The 24,430-nt window shown below is 43.2% G+C and overlaps 1 protein-coding gene across 1 annotated transcript in view; it reads left to right on the top strand.

The window, feature by feature from the left end:
• The first annotated feature begins 4,160 nt into the window (after nucleotides 1-4,160).
• Nucleotides 4,161-24,430, top strand: part of PLCB1 (phospholipase C beta 1) — an 865,647-nt gene continuing 845,377 nt past the window's right edge. The window contains exon 1 of the mRNA XM_069768815.1: nucleotides 4,161-4,483. Coding sequence (XP_069624916.1) covers nucleotides 4,385-4,483 — 99 coding nt within the window. The 5' untranslated portion in view covers nucleotides 4,161-4,384. The remainder of the gene's footprint in view (nucleotides 4,484-24,430) is intronic.

The raw sequence follows: 24,430 nt of genomic DNA, 5'->3' as shown, positions 1-24,430 counted from the left end.
ACTCTGACTGACTGACTTCCTAACAAACCCACCAGTTTTACCCTTTGTGAGGAGTGGCCTAGTACATAGAACCCTTAGCTCCCCCTGGTGGACCGGCGTGTGAAGTGTGTGTGTGTGGCTGTGATACCTGGCAGGGTGAACTGCTTTGGTGCCATCAGACGTAACATCGCTCCCCCTGGGGAAGAACGACATTACTGCAACGAACAGGACTCTGGGGCGCTGCACCACCCCACACCATTACTGACCCACTGCCAAATCGGTCATGCTGAAGGATATTGCAGGCAGCAGATCGCTCCCCACGGCGTCTCCAGACTCTGTCACGTCTGTCACATGTGCTCAGTGTGAACCTGCTTTCATCTGTGAAGAGCACAGGGTGCCAGTGGCGAATTTGTCAATCTTGGTGTTCTGTGGCAAATGCCAAGCGTCCTGCACGGTGTTGGGCTGTGAGCACAACCCCCATCTGTGGATGTCGGGCACTCAGATCATCCTCATGGAGTCGGTTTCTAACCGTTTGTGCAGACACATGCACATTTATGGCCTGCTGGTGGTCATTTTGCAGTGATCTGGCAGTGCTCCTCCTGTTCCTCCTTGCACAAAGGCGGAGGTAGTGGTCCTGCTGCTGGGTTGTTGCCCTCCTACGGCCTCCTCCACGTCTCCTGGTGTACTGGCCTGTCTCCTAGTAGCGCCTCTAGACACTACGCTGACGGACACAGCAAACCTTCTTGCCACATCTCACATTGATGTGCCATCCTGGATGAGCTGCACTACCTGAGCCACTTGTGTGGGTTGTAGAATCCGTCTCATGCTACCACGAGTGTGAAAGCACAACCAACATTCAAAAGTGACCAAAACATCAGCCAGAAAGCATTGGTACTGAGATGTGGTCTGCGGTCCCCACCTGCAGAACCACTCCTTTATTGTGTCTTGATAATTATCAATAATTTCCATCTGTTGTCTATTTCATGTGCACAGCAGCATGTGAAATTGATTGTCAAACAGTGTTGCTTCCTAAGTGGACAGTTTGATTTCACAGAAGTTTGATTTACTTGGAGTTTTATTCTGTTATTTAAGTGTTCCCTTTATTTTTTTGAGTAGTGTATATTAAATGCCAATTTTTAAATGGGGAAAATGATCCAATAAAGCATTTCTGCGAGTGACAAAAATATGTAAACCTTTAGGATTAGCAAATAATTTGTAGGTGAAATTAGATTGTGATACTATTCATCAATGGAATGAAAATCGGGTGTGAGTGGGTGACCTGATTAAAAACAGGGATCTATCAAAGTCTGATCTTCACAAGACAAAATGTTACACCCCCATAGAATTTTTCATCTTGGGTAACCACTCATGTTGATCCCCACAATACACCACTATACCCAATATAGACCATGTGGACTGTAGCATGAGTGTCATTTACTGTGATATGATTCTCTTGCGTGTCAAAATCAGAAGACAGAGAACTTAATTTCTTCAGTTTCTCCATTCTGTGAGGCGGAGTATATCGGACTGCACTCAGATGACATTAGAGTGCAGTCCGATGATTTGCACTCACCCATTGACTTGCATGAGTGCATCCCATGTGATATACACGGCCAATCGCAGCATGCTGACTCCGCATGGGAAAATAAACGCTAGTCTGTATTGCTCCATAGCATAACATTGGAGCGAGTGCTATCCGATAATAGTGAATCACAAATAATTGATAATAAATAGCTAATAAATTGTTTTGCCCACTCAATAACCGAGTATGTCAATGCATCGGGTAAGTGTCATACCAAATCCATTTCTTGTGTAATAGTAGATAATAAATAGCTAATAATGGAGAATTACCCGTATCATCTCCAGTTACCCGCACTCGGGAGAAATGGGTATTTATGAACTATTTACGGTATCTTTTATTTATCATTTATTTATCATTCACTATTATAGCTGGTATGATATATACAACCTGTGGGAACTGTCCCAAATTTTAAAAAAGTGTCCCTTGTAAAAAAAAAAAAAAAGTTAAAACAAACAAAAATAATAATTTGCGCTAAGTTTTTACATACTTTTTCTAATCCTTGCTGGGGTTAGGGTTAGGACTACCGTTATGGCTAGGGGTAGGAATAGGAATAAGGGTATTAATAGGGTTAGGGTAAAAAAAAAAATAGTTACATAAATGCAAAAATGTAATAAAAAAAAATAACAATGTGTAACTTTTGATTTTAACATTTTTATGTCAGATTTAAGGAAAGAGTAGAAAATACCTAGAAGGTTAAAAGGCAAACTATAATTACATGAGTATTTTCTTAAAACATAATACATGTGCTTGGGGGATAAGGATGCTAACGAGGGGGGCCAAATCCTTGCCTTGGCTGAGCCAAGCTATGCCACCGAGTATGAGAACTGCCTCGTGCATGGTAGGTGGCACTGCAATACTGCTGCCAAATGGTGATGGCGGGAGTCATTAGTAGCGATAATTGCAGCTTTAACTGTTGCCCTCGGTTGTTACATCCCACGACTGTTGCTATGTGATAGGACTTGTGCACATGGATGTAGTATTTTTGGTCCAAGTGGGCTCCATCAAAACATCAGATCACACTCAAGCCAATGTTATTCCATGGAGTCGGCACTGTCTGACTTTTTCCTTGGACCAAGTCGGTCCGAGTACAAAATTGCTGCATGCACAAGTTTGATTTGATATCTGGATTGCATTTAGCCATGAAAGTCAATGAGTGGAAAAACATCGAACTGCACTCGGATGACATCTGAGTGCAGTCTGATATCCACAAACTGACAGAATGGAGAAGACGGAGAAAAAAACGCAGCGTCCAGATGTTACAGCATAGTGGAGGGGATTTAATGAAATCCTGTCTCCACTATGCATTAAAAGACGCATGCGGCATAGCCACGGAAACGGACATGCGGTGCGTCTTTTAAGGACGCAGCATGTCCTTACATTGCAGAAAAAACGCTAAGACAATGCAGGTGACCTGCCAGTGACCTCAGATGCAGATTTGGTCAGGATTTTACCTGCATAAAATCCTGACCAAATCCTGATGCAATCCCGAACGTGGACACATACCCTCAGGGTAGAGTCACATGAGTGTAGATTCTCTCCTCCAATTATGGTAATGACACAATCCTGGTAATGATCAGAGATTGATCTGAGAGTCAGTTTATTGTGATCCGATTCTCTCAGATGAGAAAACTGTAGTACTGGGGAGGAGATGATGGAGATAACAAATTATTGATCTACTCTATTATTTGAGTAGGTGGAAAGTGTCTGTACTCAGATGGCATCTGAGTGCAGTCTGATGATTTGTCCACACCCGTAGACTTGTATGGGTGTCCTGATCTGACTTGTAGCACTTGCTGTGATTTTTTTTCTCAGGTCGAATTTGGCAGAAAAAAAAAACCTTCATCTGCCCCATAGAATAACATTGGGCGTGTGGTCTCCGATAAAACATCAGATTTCACTCCTCCATGTTATACACCGGTGTCAGCGAGCCCTAAGGGTATGTGCACACGCTGCGGATTTTGCTGCGGATCCGCAGCAGTTTCCCATGCATTTACAGAACCATGTAAAGCAATGAGAAATGAAATCCGCAGTGCACATGCTGCGGAAAAAACCACGCGGAAAGGCAGCGGTTTATTTTCCGCAGCATGTCAATTCTTTCTGCAGATTCCGCTGCGGGTTTGCCCCTGCTCCAATAGAAATCTGCAGGTGAAAACCGCGGTAAATCCGCACTAAAAACCGCAGCGTTTTTACAATGCGGATTTTGCAAATCCGCTGCGGAAAACTCCGCAATGGAATCCGCAGCGTGTGCACTTAGCCTAATTCTGTTTTTGTTCACTCAAAGCTGAATGGCCAAATGCAGATGTGAGCGCAGCCTTACCTCCAGGAGAACTATCACCACCATCATTATTGCTGCTCTTTCCATCATTTCTATGTGTGAACTCTCATCCTGGTAAATCATAGTGCTGCCATTTATCCTTACTCCAAGCTCAGAAATATCAAGTCTGTGTGAACTGTGATTTCTTTTCAGTAAGTCATTTGGGGACTTGTAGTTCTTGAATGCAGTGCGGAGCTTTGCCCTGTGGGTGGCGCTGCTCCGTAAGTCATGCCAGGCTAATGAGAAAGTTGGCGTGCTGTGATTGCAGGGAGGACACAAGGAGTCTGCTGCATGTGTGTGCTTCCTTGCTCCATGGCAGAGGGGGGCGAGGTGCTGAATGGTTCTGGCTGGAGGAGGAGGAGGAGGCAGCAGGAGAGGAGGCAGAGCTGGGAACACTGTGCTGCTGCTGCTCCTGTCAGCTGTGCCTCCTGTCTGTGAGCGAACAGCACATCCACCAGCACTGCTGCCTCCACAGCCTGCCCGGGAATTGTCTCCATAAATGTGTGGACATGGCGGGGGCACAGCCAGGGGTCCATGCTCTGCAGCTCAAACGCGTCTGCGTCTCTGACACCTTGAAAAGAGGCTCCAAGTGTATCAAATGGGATGATGTAAGTACCCAGTGTGCGAGCACTGCTGCATGTGTGGGCTGGCACCATCTCACCTGTGCCCTGCAAGCATTGCTGGAGTTCACAGGGAATGAGTGAGTGACAGCAGGTGACCGTGTAATGTGGGGGGTCTCCTGGACTGGGGCATGAAGGGTTAAGGGCGAATGATTGACTGACAGTGGACTTGATCTCATTGGGTTTTTTTTTTTCCCCAAGATGACTCAATGAGGATATAAATATTACTCCGGAGTGTTGGGTTTCTCCAGCCCACACTGAGCAAGGCATCTTGTCACATGGAAGCAATGACAAGTGGATGTGGGGGCAGGAAAATCTGTGCAGGCAAAGAGGATTCAAGAGACCCCCATAAAGGGCTCTTATGTGACTTACCCCGTGGCTGACAGCTGTCACTTCACATAGTGTTATTACGCCAGCAGTCAGCGCAGAGATGCCGGCAAAGCCCCAGGGATCTGGAAATGGCACTTGGTCTCTACTAGATGCAGTCAACAAACAGGTGGTGGTTCCTACAGTGTGATAGCGTGCGTGCTGTGGGCACCATACACTATATATATCTATATATCTAGTATTATTTATATTACTCCTATAGCACCATTAACTCCACATTATCATCACTGGGGTGGATCAATATCTATCTATCTCTCTCATAACTCCAGTAAGGGACATTTAAAATTAGGGACACCCAATCTGTTATGCATCAAAATTCCTGAATGCCTATCATCTTCTTCCCACTGAGTTGGATATATATATATATATATATATATATATATATATATATATATATATATATAATCTATATCTTTAAAATACACAATGAGTAATAAAATTAAAAGTTATACTTTAAGGGCACGCGTAATACTGTATTGATGGACAGCTCTTCTTACATTCTGGGGATCCCCTTTATGATTGGCTATATTCCAATGATTTAATCAATTAATAAGTTGCCATAATCATTATTCATTTATGATTTGTGTTCAATCTGTCATTGCTGTCCGTCCCAATCGATCAGCCCGCTAGCTATCCCTGATCTCCTGTCATACTGACCACACTTCTCCTTCATGCACACGTAGACCTATGTAGATTGTAGCACGGGGAAGAAAAAGTAGTAAAACGTGTCAAATCAATTAATGATCAAGAAATGGATAGAGAGCACAGATAGGACAATGGCATCACCATGTTTTTTTGGGTTTCGGTGGGATTTACTATAGTGCAGACACCTATAAGATGCCACAGTATATACCAATAGAGAACTACTGAAGGATCAGTCAATTCAGTAATAAAAATATCAACATTTTATTAGACAATATTACATATTATAAACACAGCGAATTAATAAAATAGAACAATACATGTGTATATAGGAACAACCAACTATGACCAATTACAGCAGCCGTACCACAGCATATGTCAATTTGATAACGGTATTGAAGTATTTACGTAACAATCCGCATGTCTATGGTATATCCCAATAAATGAAAACTGTGACAGAAAATGATAACTTTGCTATGTTGCAAAGGGGGCCACAGGTGTCTACCATATTACATCAGTAAATAGTGTGGCCCCATTAGAGGGGATGCCTATGAGGCTGCAATAAATTTTAACTAGTAGCACCGAAAATAATTAGTGTATATATACAGACCTCTGTTGAACATTCAACACCAAACACCCCCACAGCTGCCACCCCAATTGGATAGTTAATTACCTGTGTCCATGTTAAGGGGGTATATGGTACTGCTGTATCCGCACCTCGACGCGCGTTTCACCGCCGCTCGCAGTTTCAACCTCCTGATAATACAGCAATGTTATTGAAGCAGCAAAAACATGCAGCGTAAAAAACTCACCAAAAATTCATCATGGGAACGTAGAGTTAGAGGACCTAACATTACAAACTAGGAAAAGTGTTTGCAATCCCGACGTAGAGACACCTGATATGAAATAAAATTTTAATTTCTCAAATAGTTGATTTTGTGGTGTGCACAAAAGAATAATAAATCCCTGATAATAATGTATGTGGATTTTGTGATCTGTATGTGATAGATATATCTATATCTATATATCTCCCTGAAGTACCGCTTGCTATATTACCTTCAGACGTGGTTTCTCCACTACAGTGATGGCTTTCACAATGTGGTTGGACGCCGTCACCTGCAAGTTTATGAAGAAAACAATTAAATGACTACGACTAAACAAATATAAGAGAGCAATACTGTACTGTAGATCACAGATCTCAGCTCCTGGTCATTACAGTCCCATACATTTAGGTTCTGTTCACATGTTCATTAGTTATTTCCTTTTTTGGATCCGTTTTGAGCTCATAAAAACAGAATAAAACATTCCAGAGCACAATCCATTCATTTCAATGGCAGTGAACGTGTCTTATAAAATGTTCTCCGTTTGCCTCCTTTCCAGCTGCGATTCGTTTTTTTAGCTGGAATAATAAAAATCATAGTCTGAATTACTTTTTTGTTCGGCCAAAAAAACTGATTGCAAACAGAAGCCATTATACATTAAAATGTAAGGGAAATGGATCATGGGAAAACAGGTCATCCGTTATGTCGGCCATAAAACATGGACCTGTTGAGCACTGCACATGCCCAGAACACTGAGAGCAGAGATGGCCCTTTAGTAAAGACAGATCCCACACAAATGGGAAAAAATGAATGCAAAACATAAACCGAGCACAGTGTTAAACAGATCCATTTTTTTTTCTTCAAAAAACAGAAACTTTTCCATGTTTCCATTTTCCGTCCAACTTTGCTCCATTTGTAACGGACCATTTTTTTCCACTGTTGTCATTAAAAACGAATGACAACTGGACATGTGAACAGAGCCATATTACAGTTAGGGTACCGTCACACAGTGGCACTTTGATCGCTAGGACGGCACGATCCGTGACGTTCCAGTGATATCATTACGATCTCGCTGTGTCTGACACGCTACTGCGATCAGGGACCCCGCTGGGAATCGTACGTCGTAGCAGATCGTTTGAAACTGTCTTTCGTCGCTGGATCTCCCGCTGTTATCGCTGAATTGGCGTGTGTGACGCCGATTCAGCGATGTCTTCACTTGTAACCAGGGTAAATATCGGGTTACTAAGCGCAGGGCTGTTCTTAGTAACCCGATGTTTACCCTGGTTACCAGCGTAAACGTAAAAAAACAAACACTACATACTTACATTCCGTGTCTGTCCTCCGGCGCTCTGCTTCTCTGCACTCCTCCTGCAGCCTGTGTCAGCGCCGGAAAGCACAGTGGTGACGTCACCGCTCTGCTTTCCGGCTGACCGGCGCTGAGAGTGCAGAGGAAAGCACAGCGCCGGAGGACAGACACGGAAGGTAAGTATGTAGTGTTTGTTTTTTTACGTTTACGCTGGTAACCAGGGTAAACATCGGGTTACTAAGCGCGGCCCAACTTCGGGATCGTTGGTCGCTGGAGAGCGGTCTGTGTGACAGCTCTCCAGCGACCAAACAGCGACGCTGCAGCGATCGACATCGTTGTCGTATCGCTGCAGCGTCATTTCAGTGTGACGGTACCCTTACACAGCTTACAATCTATGCACAATGATATGGTGACTGGCGTCATTCATTTATCCAGGCACCATTGATTTCCTGAAGCTATCTCACTTGTGTAATCAAACCCCAGTGATACATAGAACTTAAAGAGGTTGTCCACTACTTTTTTCATTGATGGCCTGTCCTTAAGATAGGTCATCAATGTTTGATCGGCCGGGGTCCAGCACCCCCAATCAGCTATTATTGGTGTCGGAGGCCGCACCATGGAAGTGCTTTCTTGCAGAGATGGCCTTCTACTTGTAGTGGCCGAGACTTAGTGCTACGCATCCGCCTCCTAGACAAATCAATAGGAGGTGGATGTTTAGTACCCCACGTCAGCCACTACACGTAGAAGGCCAGCTCAGCAAGTAAGCGCTTCCAGCCGGCGGCCTCCATGGCTGATATCAATAACAGAAGATTGGCGGGGGTTTCGGCTGTTGGACCCCGGCCGATTAGACATTGATGACCTGTCTATACGTCATCAATGTGCAGTAGTGGACAACCTCTTTAAGGTATAAAAATTGTGTCTGTATTAAACAAATTAGGGTAATCAGTGCCAGACTGGGGTGTCAAGGACCCACCAATAACATTGACTTTGGGGGCCCGCTGTCCAGCTACATGGAAATATTACCTGACCCTAATTTCTATATACCGTATTATTATACTGGGAAGTTTGGTAACTGAGTGATGAGATGCTGCCCATGTCTGTACATAGTGAATCCATTTTTTTTACATAGTGCATCAGTTTATTGTGCCAACTGCTACCTCAATATGGAGCGGTCAGAGCACTAAGGCCACGGTCACACTTCAGTATTTGGTGAGTTTTTTACCTCAGTATTTGTAAGACAAAACCAGGAGAGGAACAATCAGAGGAAAAGTATAGTAGAAACATATGCACCACTTCTGTCCTGGTTTTGGCTTACAAATACTGAGGTAAAATACTCACCAAATGCTGGAAGTGTGAACAAAGCCTGAGGGGTTTTCTGGGCTGAGGAGAAAAGTCTGCATTCACTCTATGTAACTACAGACTGCTGAATAGTGACAGTGTGCAAATCGTATAAAAGTGGTGTCGTGACCGCTCACTTGCTCAGGGAATTCAGTGGAATCGCACACTGTCACAATTCGGTAGAGTGAATACATACTTTTCTTCTCAGCCTGGAAAACCCCTTTAAGGGCCCCTTTCCACTTGTGAGAAAAAAAAACGGTTCATAATCTGGACCAAAAAAGCGGATGTAATGTATGCAATTGTCATGTGTTTGTGATGAGTTAAATGCGATTTTTTTTTTTTTTTTTTATATCGCACCATCCATTTTACATCCGTATGCAATCCGTTTTTTTTCTCTGCAACTATTTTTATACAGTCATTTACAGGACTCCTTACAGTGTTCTGTGCCACAGAATGGTAAGGTATCCGTAAAAAACAGATGGAATACGGATGGTCCGTATTCCATGCGTTTTTTTTTCTCGCATCCATTGACTTGCATTGGCGAGTCTCGTCCGAGACCCGCAGCAAATCACAGCATGCTGCGATTTTTTTTTTCTCAGCCGACCCAGATTTTTCTCAGTCCGATTTCGGCTGAGAAAAAAAACACAAATGAAAAGTCACCTATTAAATAACATTGGTCCGAGTGCAATCCGATTTTTTTTTTTTTTTTTTTTTTTTTTTAATCGGATTGCACTCGTCCGTTTTCCTCGCAAGTGGAAAGGGGCCCTAAGGCCGTGTACACCTTTTCAACCAATTGCTCTAATGTATGTAAAATGCAAAATGAAGCTTGACTGCAAATAGTCCATGTAAAATGATATAGTATATTATAGCTACAGCTCCTACTCAGACCAATGTGTCTGGAATGGTGCCCCCATGTCCCCTACTTCTTGCTGAAATGTATATGAACATTTGGAAAAGTGTATGACTGCCGGATAAGACTACAGAATTAGTTTATTAATTGTAATTATGAAGATTTATTGCTTTGTATTCGTTTTGTAGACTCAAAACAGCTTGGAAAAGTATAGATGAGCTGTGAAGACGTATGTACATAGTGGAAAGGGTCATGGAGTATATTATTTTACACCATATTTCTTAGAATTGCAAATTGTTTAAAATATTCTGACCGTTCATACCACTACAGGCAATATCAGTGACAGGCGATATCACTACAATCCATACCATGGACAGTTCATCCACACCACGCACAAACCCTTAGTTCATACCCCAATAGTCCACACCTCTACAGCCAATACCACTGATACGTCAGAAAATGCTACATCTGTATGAACTAACACATATACCAGATGCCATAAGACATCTTCTTACAGAACAGTGTAAATTGAGAGCTAACTTCACCACTTTTATGCATCTTGGTATTGGTTAAGTTATTAAAAAGAAAAATCTGTATCACCACCATCTATATCACTATAGTTTGTACCACAATAGTTTATACTACTATAATCTGTTACATTATGAACCACCAGAGTTGATAACACCGGCGACTGTACGACCGCTGTCTGTACCACTATAATCTGTACCGCCACATTCTGTACCACTATAGGCTGTACCATATTAGTCTATACTGCCACAGTTGATACCGCCGCAGTGTATATCACCACAGGTTATACCGCCACAAGCTATACAACTATAGTCTATACCACCTCTGTCTATACCACTGCAGTCTATACTGCCGCTCTTGATACTACTGCTGTTGATACTGTCGATACCACCGCAGTGTATAGCGCCACAGACTATACCGCCACAGACTATACCGCCACAAGCTATACCACTATGGTCTATACCACCTCTGTCTATACCACCACAGTCTATACTGCCGCAGTGTATATCACCACAGGCTATACCACCACAGACTATAGCGCCACAAGCTATACCACTATAGTCTATACCACCTCTGTCTATACCAACGCTGTTGATACTACGGCTGTTCATACTGTCGATAATGCTGCAGTGTATAGCGCCACAGTCTGTACCACCACAGACTATACCGCCACGAGCTATACCACCTCTGTCGATACCGCGGCTGTCGATACCGCGGCTGTTGATACCGCCGCAGTGTATAGCGCCACAATCTATACCACCTCTGTCTATACCACCTCTGTCTATACCACCTCTGTCTATACGGCAGCTGTCGATACCGCCGCAGTGTATAGCGCCACAGTCTGTACCACCATAGACTATACCGCCACAATCTATACCACTGTAGTCTATACCACCTCTGTCTATACTGCAGCTGTTGATACCACTGCTGTCGATACCACTGCAGTGTATAGCGCCACAGTCTATATCACCACAGACTATACCGCCACAATCTATACCGCTATAGTCTATGCCACCACAGTCTATACTGCCGCATTCGATATCACCACTGTCTACACCCCCACAAATATTCCACTTCCAGTCCACGCTCCTCACAGTCTATACTCACGGTCCATATGTTGGCCCCCATGTGCTTTCTCCAGTCTTACATGTTGTTTCACAATGTTTCTGTTTCATTGAACCCGAGCCTGGAATAATACAATAGCAATTCCAATGTGTTTTTCATTTCTATTATTTGTTTGCCTTAACTTTGAATCACGTTGTTTTCAGGCAATTTGCTAGTTACATACAGATGGCAGAGATCTGCTGGGAATTCTGAAATGTTGGAGGTCTGTTCCTTCTAGTTGCATTGCATAAAATAGCTGAATAATGTTTCTGATGTTTACAAGTCATGCGATCCAGTGGTTGAGGCTGTGAGTTATAGGATGCCAGGTGGTGCTGTGATTGGTGCTGTTATGAAGCATCAGGGTCCCTGGGTATGATGCTGACCTAGGTGAATCATTTACATGGAGTTTGTATGCTAATTCTGCCCACAGTCCTGCGTCTTGTACGTGTGAGCTAGTGCATCGTGTTCTGTAATCCTGCGCATGACATGTGACCGAGTTCTGCACCATGTTCTGTATTATAGTATCAACGCTTCTAGGAGAGGACATGGCCTGATTTATGGAATCTGTAGAAAAAAAAATCTCCTTTTGATATTTTTATATTGTGGTATCTCTGACCCCATTGAAATGAATGAAGACCGCATTCAGGGTCATGTGCATGACTTCTTAGTGGGTAGATATTTAAAGCGAAGGAATATAAGGAGGACACAAGTGGCACCTGCCCTAGGATCCATACCACCTTAAAAATCTGGGACAATGTCACCCCCTCTCCAGGCTTCTCACCTCTGTCCTGTCCTATTATGTTTGCACAGTATATTGCAGACATGACTTATAGGTGGGGATTTTTCAAGCTTTTTCAACCCCAACATATCAGATGAACAGAGGTTCCCCAACCCTCATTTACTAATACAGCGCCACCATCCACTTCAGCTGAGAGGTGATCAGGCTGTCCACTGAGGTTTATAGGTGTTACACATCATGAAGTCATCTCTCCCTTTAAGCTGATGAGACCCCAACCCAGTAGGTATTTGCAGACTTTACTCTGTGTGCAGAATTATTAGGCAGTGCGTGTTTGACCATATCATCGTTTTTATGCAGATTTTCCAACTCCGCGATGTATAAACTCGAATACTTATCTGTGTAATGAGGTAGGGTGAGGCCTAAGGATACAACACCCTTTATCAAGGTGTGCAGAATTATTAGGCAGATTCTTTTCCTCTTGAAATATGGACCATAAAAGAAATTTAATTGCGTAAAAATTGTCAAAAATTGTTAAAAGTCGTACACAGGGATACAGGACTTTTGAAATTGATATTGGGTGTGATTACAGAATTAAAGACTTAAATACATGATCTGGACAAGGACCATAATCAGAGAAAAGAAGAATCCAGCACTCCCCCATCCGGCTCTTCCCATCACTGCTAGAGATGATGGACGGGTCTCTCCTTTATATGTACCGTAAATAGAGAGACCTGTCCATTACCTGCAGTGTGCAGCAAGGCTGTGATTCCTGCTGCCCGTGGTTTAGACTGTATGAATTGCCTGACGGGTTGCCTTTAAAATAGCAAGCACAAAAATATACATGTACTTAATCTACTTGATATGATGCGAACGGTTTGGAAATAATCAAAAGGGAGACAAGTAATGTAGTGATGAGATCCGTGGCCAGTATTTAAATAAAGACGTCTTAAAAGGGTTTTCCACCTTTGGGGACAATATTTTTTCTTAAAGGGAACCTGTCACCCCCAAAATCGAAGGTGAGATAAGCCCTCCGGCATCAGGGGCTTATGTACAGCATTCTGTAATGCTGTAGATAAGCCCCCGATGTATCCTGAAAGATGAGAAAAAGAGGTTAGATTATACTCACCCAGGGCCGTCTGATCCGATAGGCGTCGCAGTCCGGGGCCTCCCATCTTCATAGGATGACGTCCTCTTGTATTCACGCTGCAGGTAAGGTCAGAGAGGCCCGGCGCCTGCGCACTACAGTACTTTGCTCTGCCCTCAACCGGGCAGACAAAGTACGCCTGCGCCGGAGCCGCAGCGTGAATACAAGAAGAGGACATCATCGTACTAAGATGGGAGGCCCCGGACCGCGTTGCCCTTTGGACCGGACCGCAGCAGGACCGCCCGTGGGTGAGTATAATCTAACCTCTTTTTCTCATCTTTCAGGATACATCAGGGGCTTATATACAGCATTACAGAATGCTGAAGATAAGCCCCTGATGCCGGTGGGCTTAGCTCATCTTCGATTTTGGGGGTGACAGGTTCCCTTTAAACGTGTGTATTTTTTTTTGTCTAAAAACAATTTTTGTATTTGGATTTCATTACAAATTTTACACTGCTTGCTTTCTATAGCCTCTATGTTGCACTTGTCATCGTTCTGAGACTTGCCTGTTCCAAATTAAATTGTAAAATCCAAAATACTTGCACGGAAGAGCCACGCTGATACATTGAGCATCAAAACAGATCTCCCTTTATTACTTCATCATATATATATATATATATATATATATATATATATATATATATATATATATATATATATATATATATATATATATAGATAGACATTTCTTGGACACTGATTGTAGCAATATATGTGGTGCCCCAGGGTCCTGGTCATCGCAGTAGTATTGCTTTCCTCCCATGTTTGGAGGCAAAGAAGAATAACTGCATCCAGGTATCACAAACATGCAACACATTTCACACACCAGGCCACCTGGAGGAGCTTCTGCTCCTATTTATTAGGTCACTCCCCACTTGGTAAAACTGGTCGCCTATAGGGAAAGTTAGTTACGGTAGTTGCTGGCTGAGCTCTGCTCAGTTAGTTGGTCCCTGGCAGTGGTGGAATCCTGTCAGAGAACGAAGGAGAAGGACACAGAGCTGTGCATGCCCTCAGAGGTGCAGCTCCTAGAAGAAGACACACAGAAGGCAGAACTGTATTGCAGCGAGCGTGAAGGAAGTCGTAGCAAAGGAGTGGATACCAGAAGGGGACCAGTCCTACACAGGCTGCCTCCTTCTGAGGCGTAGAATCCCGGTAGCCGGAACACCGAGGAAGTAAGGACCTTTATGCTTTGCTCCAGAGACCGGCAGGACAGCTAATTTCATGTTACCTGCCCGCCCTACACCCAGGAGGCATGGTGGCAGCCTTTGGAGGCCGGGGCGTGCTAGAGTCCCTATAAACAGCCTCAAGTCACCAGTCATATGGGTTTGTCCTATCCTATATGGGGGACAGAGAAAGAGACATTACATCTGTGAGGACCTTATGTGAAGCCTTAGGCAGCAAGGGAAGGCTACTGATTTCCACTTGGACAAGGGGACTCTGGACTTGCCTCCAAACTGGCTGGACTCTGCCTGCCCTGTGATCTGGTGCCCTGGACTGTGGATGCTGAAGTCTTCTTCAGTAAAGGTAAAGAGACTGCAACCTTGTGTCCTCGTTCTTCTCTGCGCCTCTCACCATCCAACACCCACCATCTACACACTGGGAAGCCCTGGGGATATACTGCACCTGTGGGAAGGTATACCATCTAGCTGCCATAACATCACCCCAGCGAACCCCTTAAAGCAGCGTCTGTCACCCTGACTGAATACCACAGGTGGCATCATGAACATAAACTCTATCTCTTTAAAAACCTTTCCCTTTTACACGGATGTCCCAGGGCCACGGACCGGGTCAGCCACCGTGACATCCCCCTGTGAACCGAAGGACCTGGTACCGAGTACCCCACGGCCCCATGGGGGCGATCCATATAATTGTTTCAGCTTATCTCTAAAAAATGTGCTGGCATTATCATACTTTTAATTGGCTAAAATGAACACTATTGACATCCAGATTTTGGTCTAGACGTCGCTCTACTCTTAGTTTCAATTTTCTGTCATCTCCAAGCCTTTAGACAAAGGCATTCCTATGATTTCCCCCATACTCTATCTTGCAAGGAAGTAGATGCGTGTACAAAGAAACCAAAATTGAGTCAAGATAGATAAGTATAAATCCTGCTCTCACACACTGCATATTGCTGATGCAGAATGAGTCAACTGAGAATCTGTAAGGAAGCTCATTCTGATGGTCCAATGGGGGAGTTTGTATCTTTTAAAAAACACATTTTAGCTCCACTTTGCTCATTCATGACCACTGACCACATCAACTTTGAATGTTCAGGGAGCAAGGAGTCTATAAAAGCCAGACTGTGATAAACGTTGAAAAAAAACAAATCTCAAAAATAATTTTTAGCATTCAAGTTAAAAAAATGAACAAAACAAAGCAAATTGTCCCCGAGGTGGACAGTCTTTTTAAGTTGTACAGCGTCTTCATAGTGGAATAATATTACGTGAATCTCCCTGTAATAGAATCTGCTGCTTTATTCTCTTGTTCACCACTTTTGAAAGAAAACCATTTTAGTTACAGCAAGTACAATGCATTTCTCATCCTGGCGTGTAAACTAGATTAGTGAGGGGATTCTTCTGGGGAATTGGTAAGTCCCTGTTTATATATTTAGTAAATTAGAATACAGACTTCAGCTTCACTTTATTTTTGGAAAGTGCTACCTTATAGGTCGTCTGTGTGACCTGCCGCACTGGTATATAGATATACAACTGCAAATTGTGGAAAGGATCAATGATGACGGACTTACAGGCGAGGTGCTGGCCGCAGCACCAACACAAGAAGCTTAAATATAGTGATGTCACTACACATGAAAAATACACACAGTGATGTCACATCAGAGATGGAATGAACAGGATGTGCACAAAGTCCCAGTATAAGAAAAATAAACACCATGATGTAACTGGTGTAATGCCACACAGCAGTAATATCATTTATAGTTATAACACAGCTAAAGTTGAGAAAAACAATGATATCGCATAGAAAAAATAACCTCATATTAGAAAATGATGCTAACCGTAATGTCACAGTATAGAAAAAGATACTTACAGAATCTCAATCCTTTCATCAATTTCTGTTGTATTCCAGAGTGAGGACACATAATGCACGGGACTGTTTTCAGTCCAAGATGTAATAAGACGTTTAAGAATTACATTTGTCTGGACAGTTGATATTTGAGTTAATCCAAATAAACAATTTACAAAATGTGTGGTCCTCTCATATTCATATCCACTATTAATTGTTCGGAGTCTTTCTGATTCAACAAGGGTCGGGCCAAAACCGGGATAGTCGGGGAAGACCTGCATGACTGGAGTAGTAGAGAGGGACATCGAGGCCTCAGCTCATGGGAGGTGGAGTGAAGTCAGGGGACAGTTGATTGAGGCAAATCATATTATTTTTTTTTTTTTTTTTTTTTTTTTAAGAGAACGTTACTTCTCCAGATAGTCATCAGACAATATTCCCGCCTTGTTTTTCAGGACAGCTTTGTGGGAAGAGTCCTTGGAGTTGGTGTTAAAATTTTTAGAAGGTGGTCAGCTTGGTTGGGGCTTTGCAGAATAAAAGAAAACTAAATTACAAATGGAGTGCAATGTATTAGAAAAAAAACAACAACATTTATGCTCAACTGGTAAATCATCAGTTTGTGGGGATATAAAAATGTGTAAGGGGGCTGTGTGGGAAGATAATGCTGTGTAGGGGCACAATGTTGTGTAAGAGGGCTGTGTGGGGACACAGTACTAGGGACACAGTACTGTGGAGCGGAACTATGTGGGGTCATAACGCTGTGTGGGGGCACAACACTACGAAAAGAGGGGTCAACTTTGAGTGGGCTGTTGTGTGGAGATATAATACTGTGTAAGGAGGCTGTGTGGGGACACAGTATTGTGTAATGGGGCTATGTGGGGTCATAGTACAATGTAAGAAGACTGTGTAAGGGGGCTGTATGGGGATGTCATTCTTTGTGTGGATATAATTCTGATTGGGAAGCTGTGTGAGGACATAATGCTGTTTAAATAGGCTTTGTGGTGAAACCATTCTGCATGGGGGGGTTGTGGAGACCCCAAACTGTGTAGTGAGGCTTTGTGGGTCGTCATACTGATTGAAGGGTCATCATACTGTTTGAGGGCCTGTGGGGACACAATGCAATGTGGGGACATCACACTCCATATGGGCAGAATGGTGAGGCTTAAAATGGCAAGGTTGTGATTTTTCAGAGCATAGATGAACTACTGAATGCTTTCATTGTCGGATTTCATTCCTTTTTCCAGTGATCTTATAATTATACATATTTTAGATAACTTATAATAATTCACAGTTGCATAGTGCTTTAACCAGGTAGTAATCACAAAATATACTGTAGATTATTCTATTACAGAGAAAGTCACACAGGATCGTGAACAACACATATGTAACACATAAACATCATTTAGTAGAGCTGTGTTTGCTAATGCAGCAAGGCTGGATGTGTCAGTGTATTATGCTATCACAATGCATAATATGCAGGTTTGCATAGGACTGCAGGTAACTGTATTCAGGTTATTACCACCGTTACCTGTGATCTCTAAAATTACAAATTTAGCTGTTTTATATCTGTATTCATTTGATTTGCTTCATTTTGAAAGCCAGTCCATAATAAATCCACAAGTAAGCAATTTACTTGCTTTTTATCTCCATCGATTTCAATTGGAAGAAAAATGATTGCAAAATTGTTGCAAGCTGAAAGCTGCTATAAAGCTTCAAATAGATGTAGTTCGAGTATCATCGTTTACATGCCTTTTTTTTTTATAAACAGCAAAACTGTAGAACAAAATGTATGAAAAGGCTCTTCTGCCGCTATTTTGTACCAATTTTACCAATTTCAGCAAATTTGTGCCACTTGATAGAGTTGCTACACCAGAGCAAAATGCTATTGCTCTGCCTTTCTCAGGCAAAGCATTGATCACTAGAGGTTTTGGTATTGGAATTTCTTGCAGTTTTTTTTATCCTCCTGAGTGTCTTTGTAAGGCCGGGATCACACATGCGAGAAACACGTCCGTGTCTCGCATGTGAAATCCAAGCTCTGGCGCCAGCACTTCGGAGCGGAGCGTGCGGCAGCATAGCAACACATGGAGCCGCACGCTCCGCTCTGGAGTGCTGGCGCCAGAGCTTGGATTTCACATGCGAGACACGGACGTGTTTCTCGCATGTGTGATCCCAGCCTAAGGCTGGGGTCACACTGAGTGCAATGCAAGAAACTCGCACATCAATACCCGGCACTGCCGCCAGCACTTGAGACCGGAGTGTGCGGCTGCGTGTACTTCTATGCAGATGAACGCTCCCGAGTGCCGATGGCAGGGCCAGGTATTGATATGAGAGACTCGTGCAAGTTTCTCGCATTACACTCGCAAGTGTGACCCCGGCCTAAGAAGATCTGTTTTTTTAGCTTCAACTCTTGTATTTGGCCAATGGAGGGGAATCCTGATCAAGTCAGCTTTTGAAGGTCTCCTGACTTGAACTTGATAGTCTAATATATGTCTATAAGAAGAGATGGGCTGATCACTTTGTGGCAAACCCACATTTTGATCCACCCATCTTTACCTATGAGGCTGCTGAGTTCGATGTCAGGAGACCTGCAGTTAGTCCGTGCATCACGGTCCTTATTCGGACTACAAAAGAGGCACATGTGAATCCAGCCTTACTTTGAGCTTAAATGCCCTGGTATTATGGAAAAATAAAAAGGACCAGATATGGGGTATGACTTCATAAATATAAATTAGATTACCATGCTACTTCGCAGTCCCACAACTTGGAAGCTTCTGCTCCCATTACAGACAGCATTTTAGGACCTGTTCTTCTAGGCCATGGGTGGTTTCTGTGTCAGTCTTTATCAGGTAGTGGTACCTTTCACCATTGCATCTTCAGAAGCCACGGTGAACTGAATAGCAGCTGAGGTGAAGATTTTGGCAAAGTCCACTAATCAGTCAATGGGACAGCGCTGTTATACCTACGTTCATTGTTTGCTTCCAGCCTCCAAAGGAGATGAAAACAGGTGATTATTTGGAGTATTCACTTTCAGACTCCCACAGGTCTGATATCGATGACCTATCTTTTGGATAAGTCAGTAATATCAGTGTATCCCAATGATTGAGCCATCTCTTAGAAATTGTACTTTCGCTTGGTTTGATTAGAAATGGATATCATTCATGTCTAAAATCGCTGACCGCAGAAATAGAAGATCAGTGACAGGTTCTTATATTTGCATGTAAATGGAAAACCATATCTCCTGTTTTGTTCACTCAAGAGGGTTTGCAGCAAACCTTACGGTGAATCAATGGAAATAAACCGGTGCTCTCCTTTGTGTAATAAAAAACGATAAGACATTGAGGCAGGAAAAACTGATACAAACTGTAGAAGAAATGTAAAATACTATTGGAAAAGATTATATCCAGAAGACAGAGACGGACACAACCTAATCTGGGCTCAGAGTTGTGCATTGTATCCGTCAAGTCAAGAGTTTCCATGGACAGATTTGGCACAACCATTTTGCTGAGAAAGTCTCAAGGACGTTCTTGTATTCACTCTTTCGCCTCTATACAGCGATCTGGCCTTCACTGCAGAGACTGCACCCACCAAGTACCTACTGGCCAACCCAGCGAGTTAAGGGAAGAGTTGTCAGCTAGCCGGGTCAGAACCACAGAGTTAGGAACAATGAAACCAACAAAGCAAAAGTTTCTAGACAATTCTGATTACCGTAAAACATTTTTCACAATCTTCCTTTCAACAGTTGATAGACTCTTGTACAATCCGACAAATATTACAGAAAAATTTCACTGTTTTTGAACCTCATTTTGTCCTTATCTATGGTACATAGTTTAATCCAAACCATCTGGAAACTTTTGCTTTGTTGGTTTCTACACTCTGCATTAAGCAGGGAACTCCTTTTCCGTGCCAAGGATTTAAAGAGCCTTATCAGGGATCAGCTGGTTCACTGCATTGATGAATGTCTGATATTCATTATACACAACACTTCTGTCTCGCGACATCGGGGGAGAGAAGAGCAGCCACCATACATATAATATACCCAACTGATTTTGGTGAAATGTGAGGCTTTTATATGTAGGTACTTTAAAGGGAACCTGACAGCTGATACATGCTGCCCGATCCACAGAAAGCATGTATCAGACCGTGGCTGTATGAGATCAGCCAGGTATGTTGACTTTGAAATTCTGCAACACTTCAGAAAAAAACATATTTTGAAAGCCACCAGGGTCCGAGCAGACTAGTCAGATAGGCCGGTCCTTGGTGGCTTCTCCCCGCCCGCTGCCCTGAACTGACAAGTCTCTACATATATGCGCACATAGGCAGAGAAGATGGCGGCTATCCACCTGTCTGACCAGTCTCAAGCGTGGTTCTGTACCCAGTGGCTTCTATAGTCTGCTTTTCTCTGAAATGCCGCAGTGTTTCAGAGTCAAATATACCTGGCTGAGATCATGCAGCCAGTGCCGGATACATGCTACCCGTGGATTGGCAGCATGCTGCGATTTTCTATGCCCGTAAAATACGGCCGAGAAATATACGGCAGATAGGAGCTGCCCCATAGAGAATCATTGGTCCGTGTGCAATGCGTAGTTTTTGCGCCTCTCATACGTCTGTAAAACTCTCTAGTGTGACCCCGGCCTTAGGCTATGTTCACGCGTTTTTACTGCGTATTTTTTTACTGCTGTTTTATGCAAATTAAAAGCTGCATTTTATAGTACCAGCAAAGCTATGAGATCTCATGCACACACATTTTTTTTTTTTCTTTACTGAATTGGAAAACTACTGTGTTTTTGAAAACTGCAGCATGTCACTTCTTTCAGAGTTTTTTCAGCGTTTTTATACCCATAGAAAGCAATGAATAAGTGCAAAAATATAGGTATCAGGTTTTGCTCTGTTTTTGGCTCAGGAACAACAGGCACAAAACTGTATCAGCATGAAAAACGCAGCAAAAATTGCAGCAAAAAATTTATTTTCTTAAGCAGCTTATTTACTGCCAAGAGAGCAGGTTTTGCCTGCAGAAAAAAATGCAGCAAAAACTCAACATGTGAACATAGCCTAAGGCAATGTGTGTTTGACTGTTGAGCGACCATTACTTCAGTAAATTAAGGACCATGCTGGTAAAACCAAGAACCAAACCAGAAAAAAATAGTCTAGATCAAATCGTAAGTTGCGTGTCTTCACCTGCGGAATGAATGAGATCTTTAGCAGAACCTTGGTCGCACATGAATGGAAGCGAACTTTGAATAGTTGACATATCATGAGGCAACAATATAACTTTTGTATTCCCAGGTTTCTGCTTTTAGCAGTGCGCAGTGTGTGAAAAGTAGGGCACTGTTATCATTCAGTGGCCGCCTGTGGCAGTGATTAATGATCAGACATTTGACAGGGACTGACCTTGTGTTTGTACAACTTCAGTCTACTCTCAGGGATTAATCCTCGTCAATAAGATGCTTCATCAAAAATTGTAGCCTTCACTTCCTTTCTTCAGATGCAATGGTTGTCTCTGGAAATCTCGCTGGCTGATAAGACCGTACAATACTTTAAAAGAAAAAATCACTGCTAAGGCTATGTGCACACGTTCAGGAATTCATGCAGAAAATTCCTGTGAAAATCCGGACATTTCTGACAGATTTCCGCATGAAATCCGCATGCGTTTTTTTGCGCGGTTTTGACGCGGTTTTTGCACGTTTTTTTCCAGACATTTCCCAATGCATTAGACAGTGGGAAAACCGCGAAAAAACTGCAAAATTGATGAGCAGGTTCATTATTTTTCCGCAATGCGTTTTTCATGTGGAAAAACGCACATCATGTGCACAGAAATTGCGGATTTCATAAAAAATGATAGGATGCTTAATGTATGCAGATTATTTGCGGTTTTATAGCGTTTTTATAGCGCAAAAACGCTAGAAAACCGCAAATAATCTGCAACGTGTGCACATAGCCTAAATTAGTTTCCACAAAACTCTTCACAAGTAACATATCTCAAATCTTAACCCCTTCATGACATTGAGATTTTTCGTTTTTCCGTGTTCGTTTTTCACTCCTCTCCTTCCCAGAGCCATAACTTTTTTATTTTTCCGTCAATTTGGCCATGTGAGGGCTTGTTTTTTTGCGGGACAAGTTGTACTTTTGAACGACATCATTTGTTTTAGCATGTCGTGTACTAGAAAACGGGAAAAAAATTCCAAGTGCGGTGAAATTGCAAAAAAAGTGCAATCACACACTTGTTTTTTGTTTGGCTTTTTTGCTAGGTTCACTAAATGCTAAAACTGACCTGCCATTATGATTCTACGGGTCAGTACGAGTTCATAGACACCTAACATGACTAGGTTATTGTTTTACCTAAGTGGTGAAAAAAAATTCCAAACTTTGCTAAAAAAAAAAAAAAAATTGCGCCATTTTCCGATACCCGTTCCATCTCCATTTTTCATCATCTGGGGTCGGTTGAGGGCTTATTTTTTGCGTGCCGAGATGACGTTTTTAATGATAGCATTTTGGTGCAGATACGTTCTTTTGATCGCTCGTTATTGCATTTTAATTCAATGTCGCGGCGACCAAAAAAACGTAATTCTGGCGTTTCGAATTTTTTTTCTCGTTACGCTGTTTAGCGATCAGGTTAATGCTTTTTTTTAATTGATAGATTGGGCGATTCTGAAGGCGACGATACCAAATATGTGTAGATTTGATTTTTTTAATTGATTTATTTTGATTAGGGCAAAAGGGGGGTGATTTAAACTTTTATATTTTTTTTTTCACTTTTTTTTCACTTTTTTTACTTTTGCCATGCTTCAATAGCCTCCATGGGAAGCTAGAAGCAGGCACAGCACGATCGCCTCTGCTACATAGCAGCGATCTGCTGTTCGCTGCTATGTAGCAGAATGCAGGTGTGCTGTGAGCGCCAACCACAGAGTGGCGCTCACAGCTACCGGCGATCAGTAACCATAGAGGTCTCAAGGACCTCTATGGTTACTATTCAGAAGCATCGCCGACCTCCGATCATGTGACGGGGTCGGCGATGCGATCATTTCCGGCTGCCCAGCCGGAAGCGGTCGTTAAATGCCGCTGTCTGCGTTTGACAGCAGAATTTAGCTAGTTAATAGGCGGGCAGATCGCGATTCTGCCCACGCCTATTACGGGCACATGTCAGCTGTTCAAAACAGCTGACATGTCCCGGCTTTGATGCGGGCTCACCGCTGGAGCCCGCATCAAAGCGGGGCTTCAGACCTCGGACGTACTATCCCGTCTGAGGTCAGAAAGGGGTTAAGGGACTCCATGTCAATCCTGGGTTCATTGACGTCTTGCATTCAAGCAGTCTCCTGGGCCCAGGCCCACACAGAGTCCTTCAGTCCCACATCCTGATGCATTCAAAAGGACGCCAGAATGCTTTAACCAGGAGGATTCCTCTTCCCACTTCCAAGGGTTGTGGCCCCCAACATCAGGTCCAGATCCTCAAATCTGAGGGAACTGAAAGCGGTGGAGGAGGCGCTAAAAGCCGCATCTGTCCTCATCCAAGGTCACCATGTACGTGTAATGTCTGACAACACGACTACAGTGGCCTACCTCCGACACCAGGGAGGCACGAAATACACCAGCCTAAAGTTAACCGCTGCAAGGATTTTTACCTGGGGGAAAAAACACCTCCACTCCATCTCGGCAGTGCACATAAACGGGTGAGACAATGTACAGGCGGACTTCCTAAGCAGGAAAGATTTCCATCCTGGTGAATGGTCTTTAAACCAAGGGGTGTTCCTATCCCCGATCCGGAGAAGGGGAAGTCCCAACGTGGATGTTTGCCAACAGTCAGAACACAAAGTCGAGCACTTTCTTCTCCCTCAACCCCTCAAGCGGAGCACAGGGACTGGATGCCTTCTCCCATCCTTGGAAGTTTTCTCTGGCATATGCCTTCCCGCCAATTCCTATGTTACCAAGAACGTTACAAAAGATCCGGACAGACCGAGTCACGACCATTCTGGTAGCACCGATGTGGCCAGGAAGAAGCTGGTACGGCGTACTAACAGACATGCCTCTGGAAGGCCCGATACTTCTACCTCAGATAGTCAACCT

This window comes from Ranitomeya imitator, chromosome 5 (genome assembly GCF_032444005.1).
Source record: "Ranitomeya imitator isolate aRanImi1 chromosome 5, aRanImi1.pri, whole genome shotgun sequence".
In the NCBI taxonomy this organism is placed as follows: Eukaryota; Metazoa; Chordata; class Amphibia; order Anura; family Dendrobatidae; genus Ranitomeya; species Ranitomeya imitator.
The sequence above is the reverse complement of the archived record's forward strand: the minus strand, read 5'-3'. Positions and strand labels throughout refer to the sequence as shown.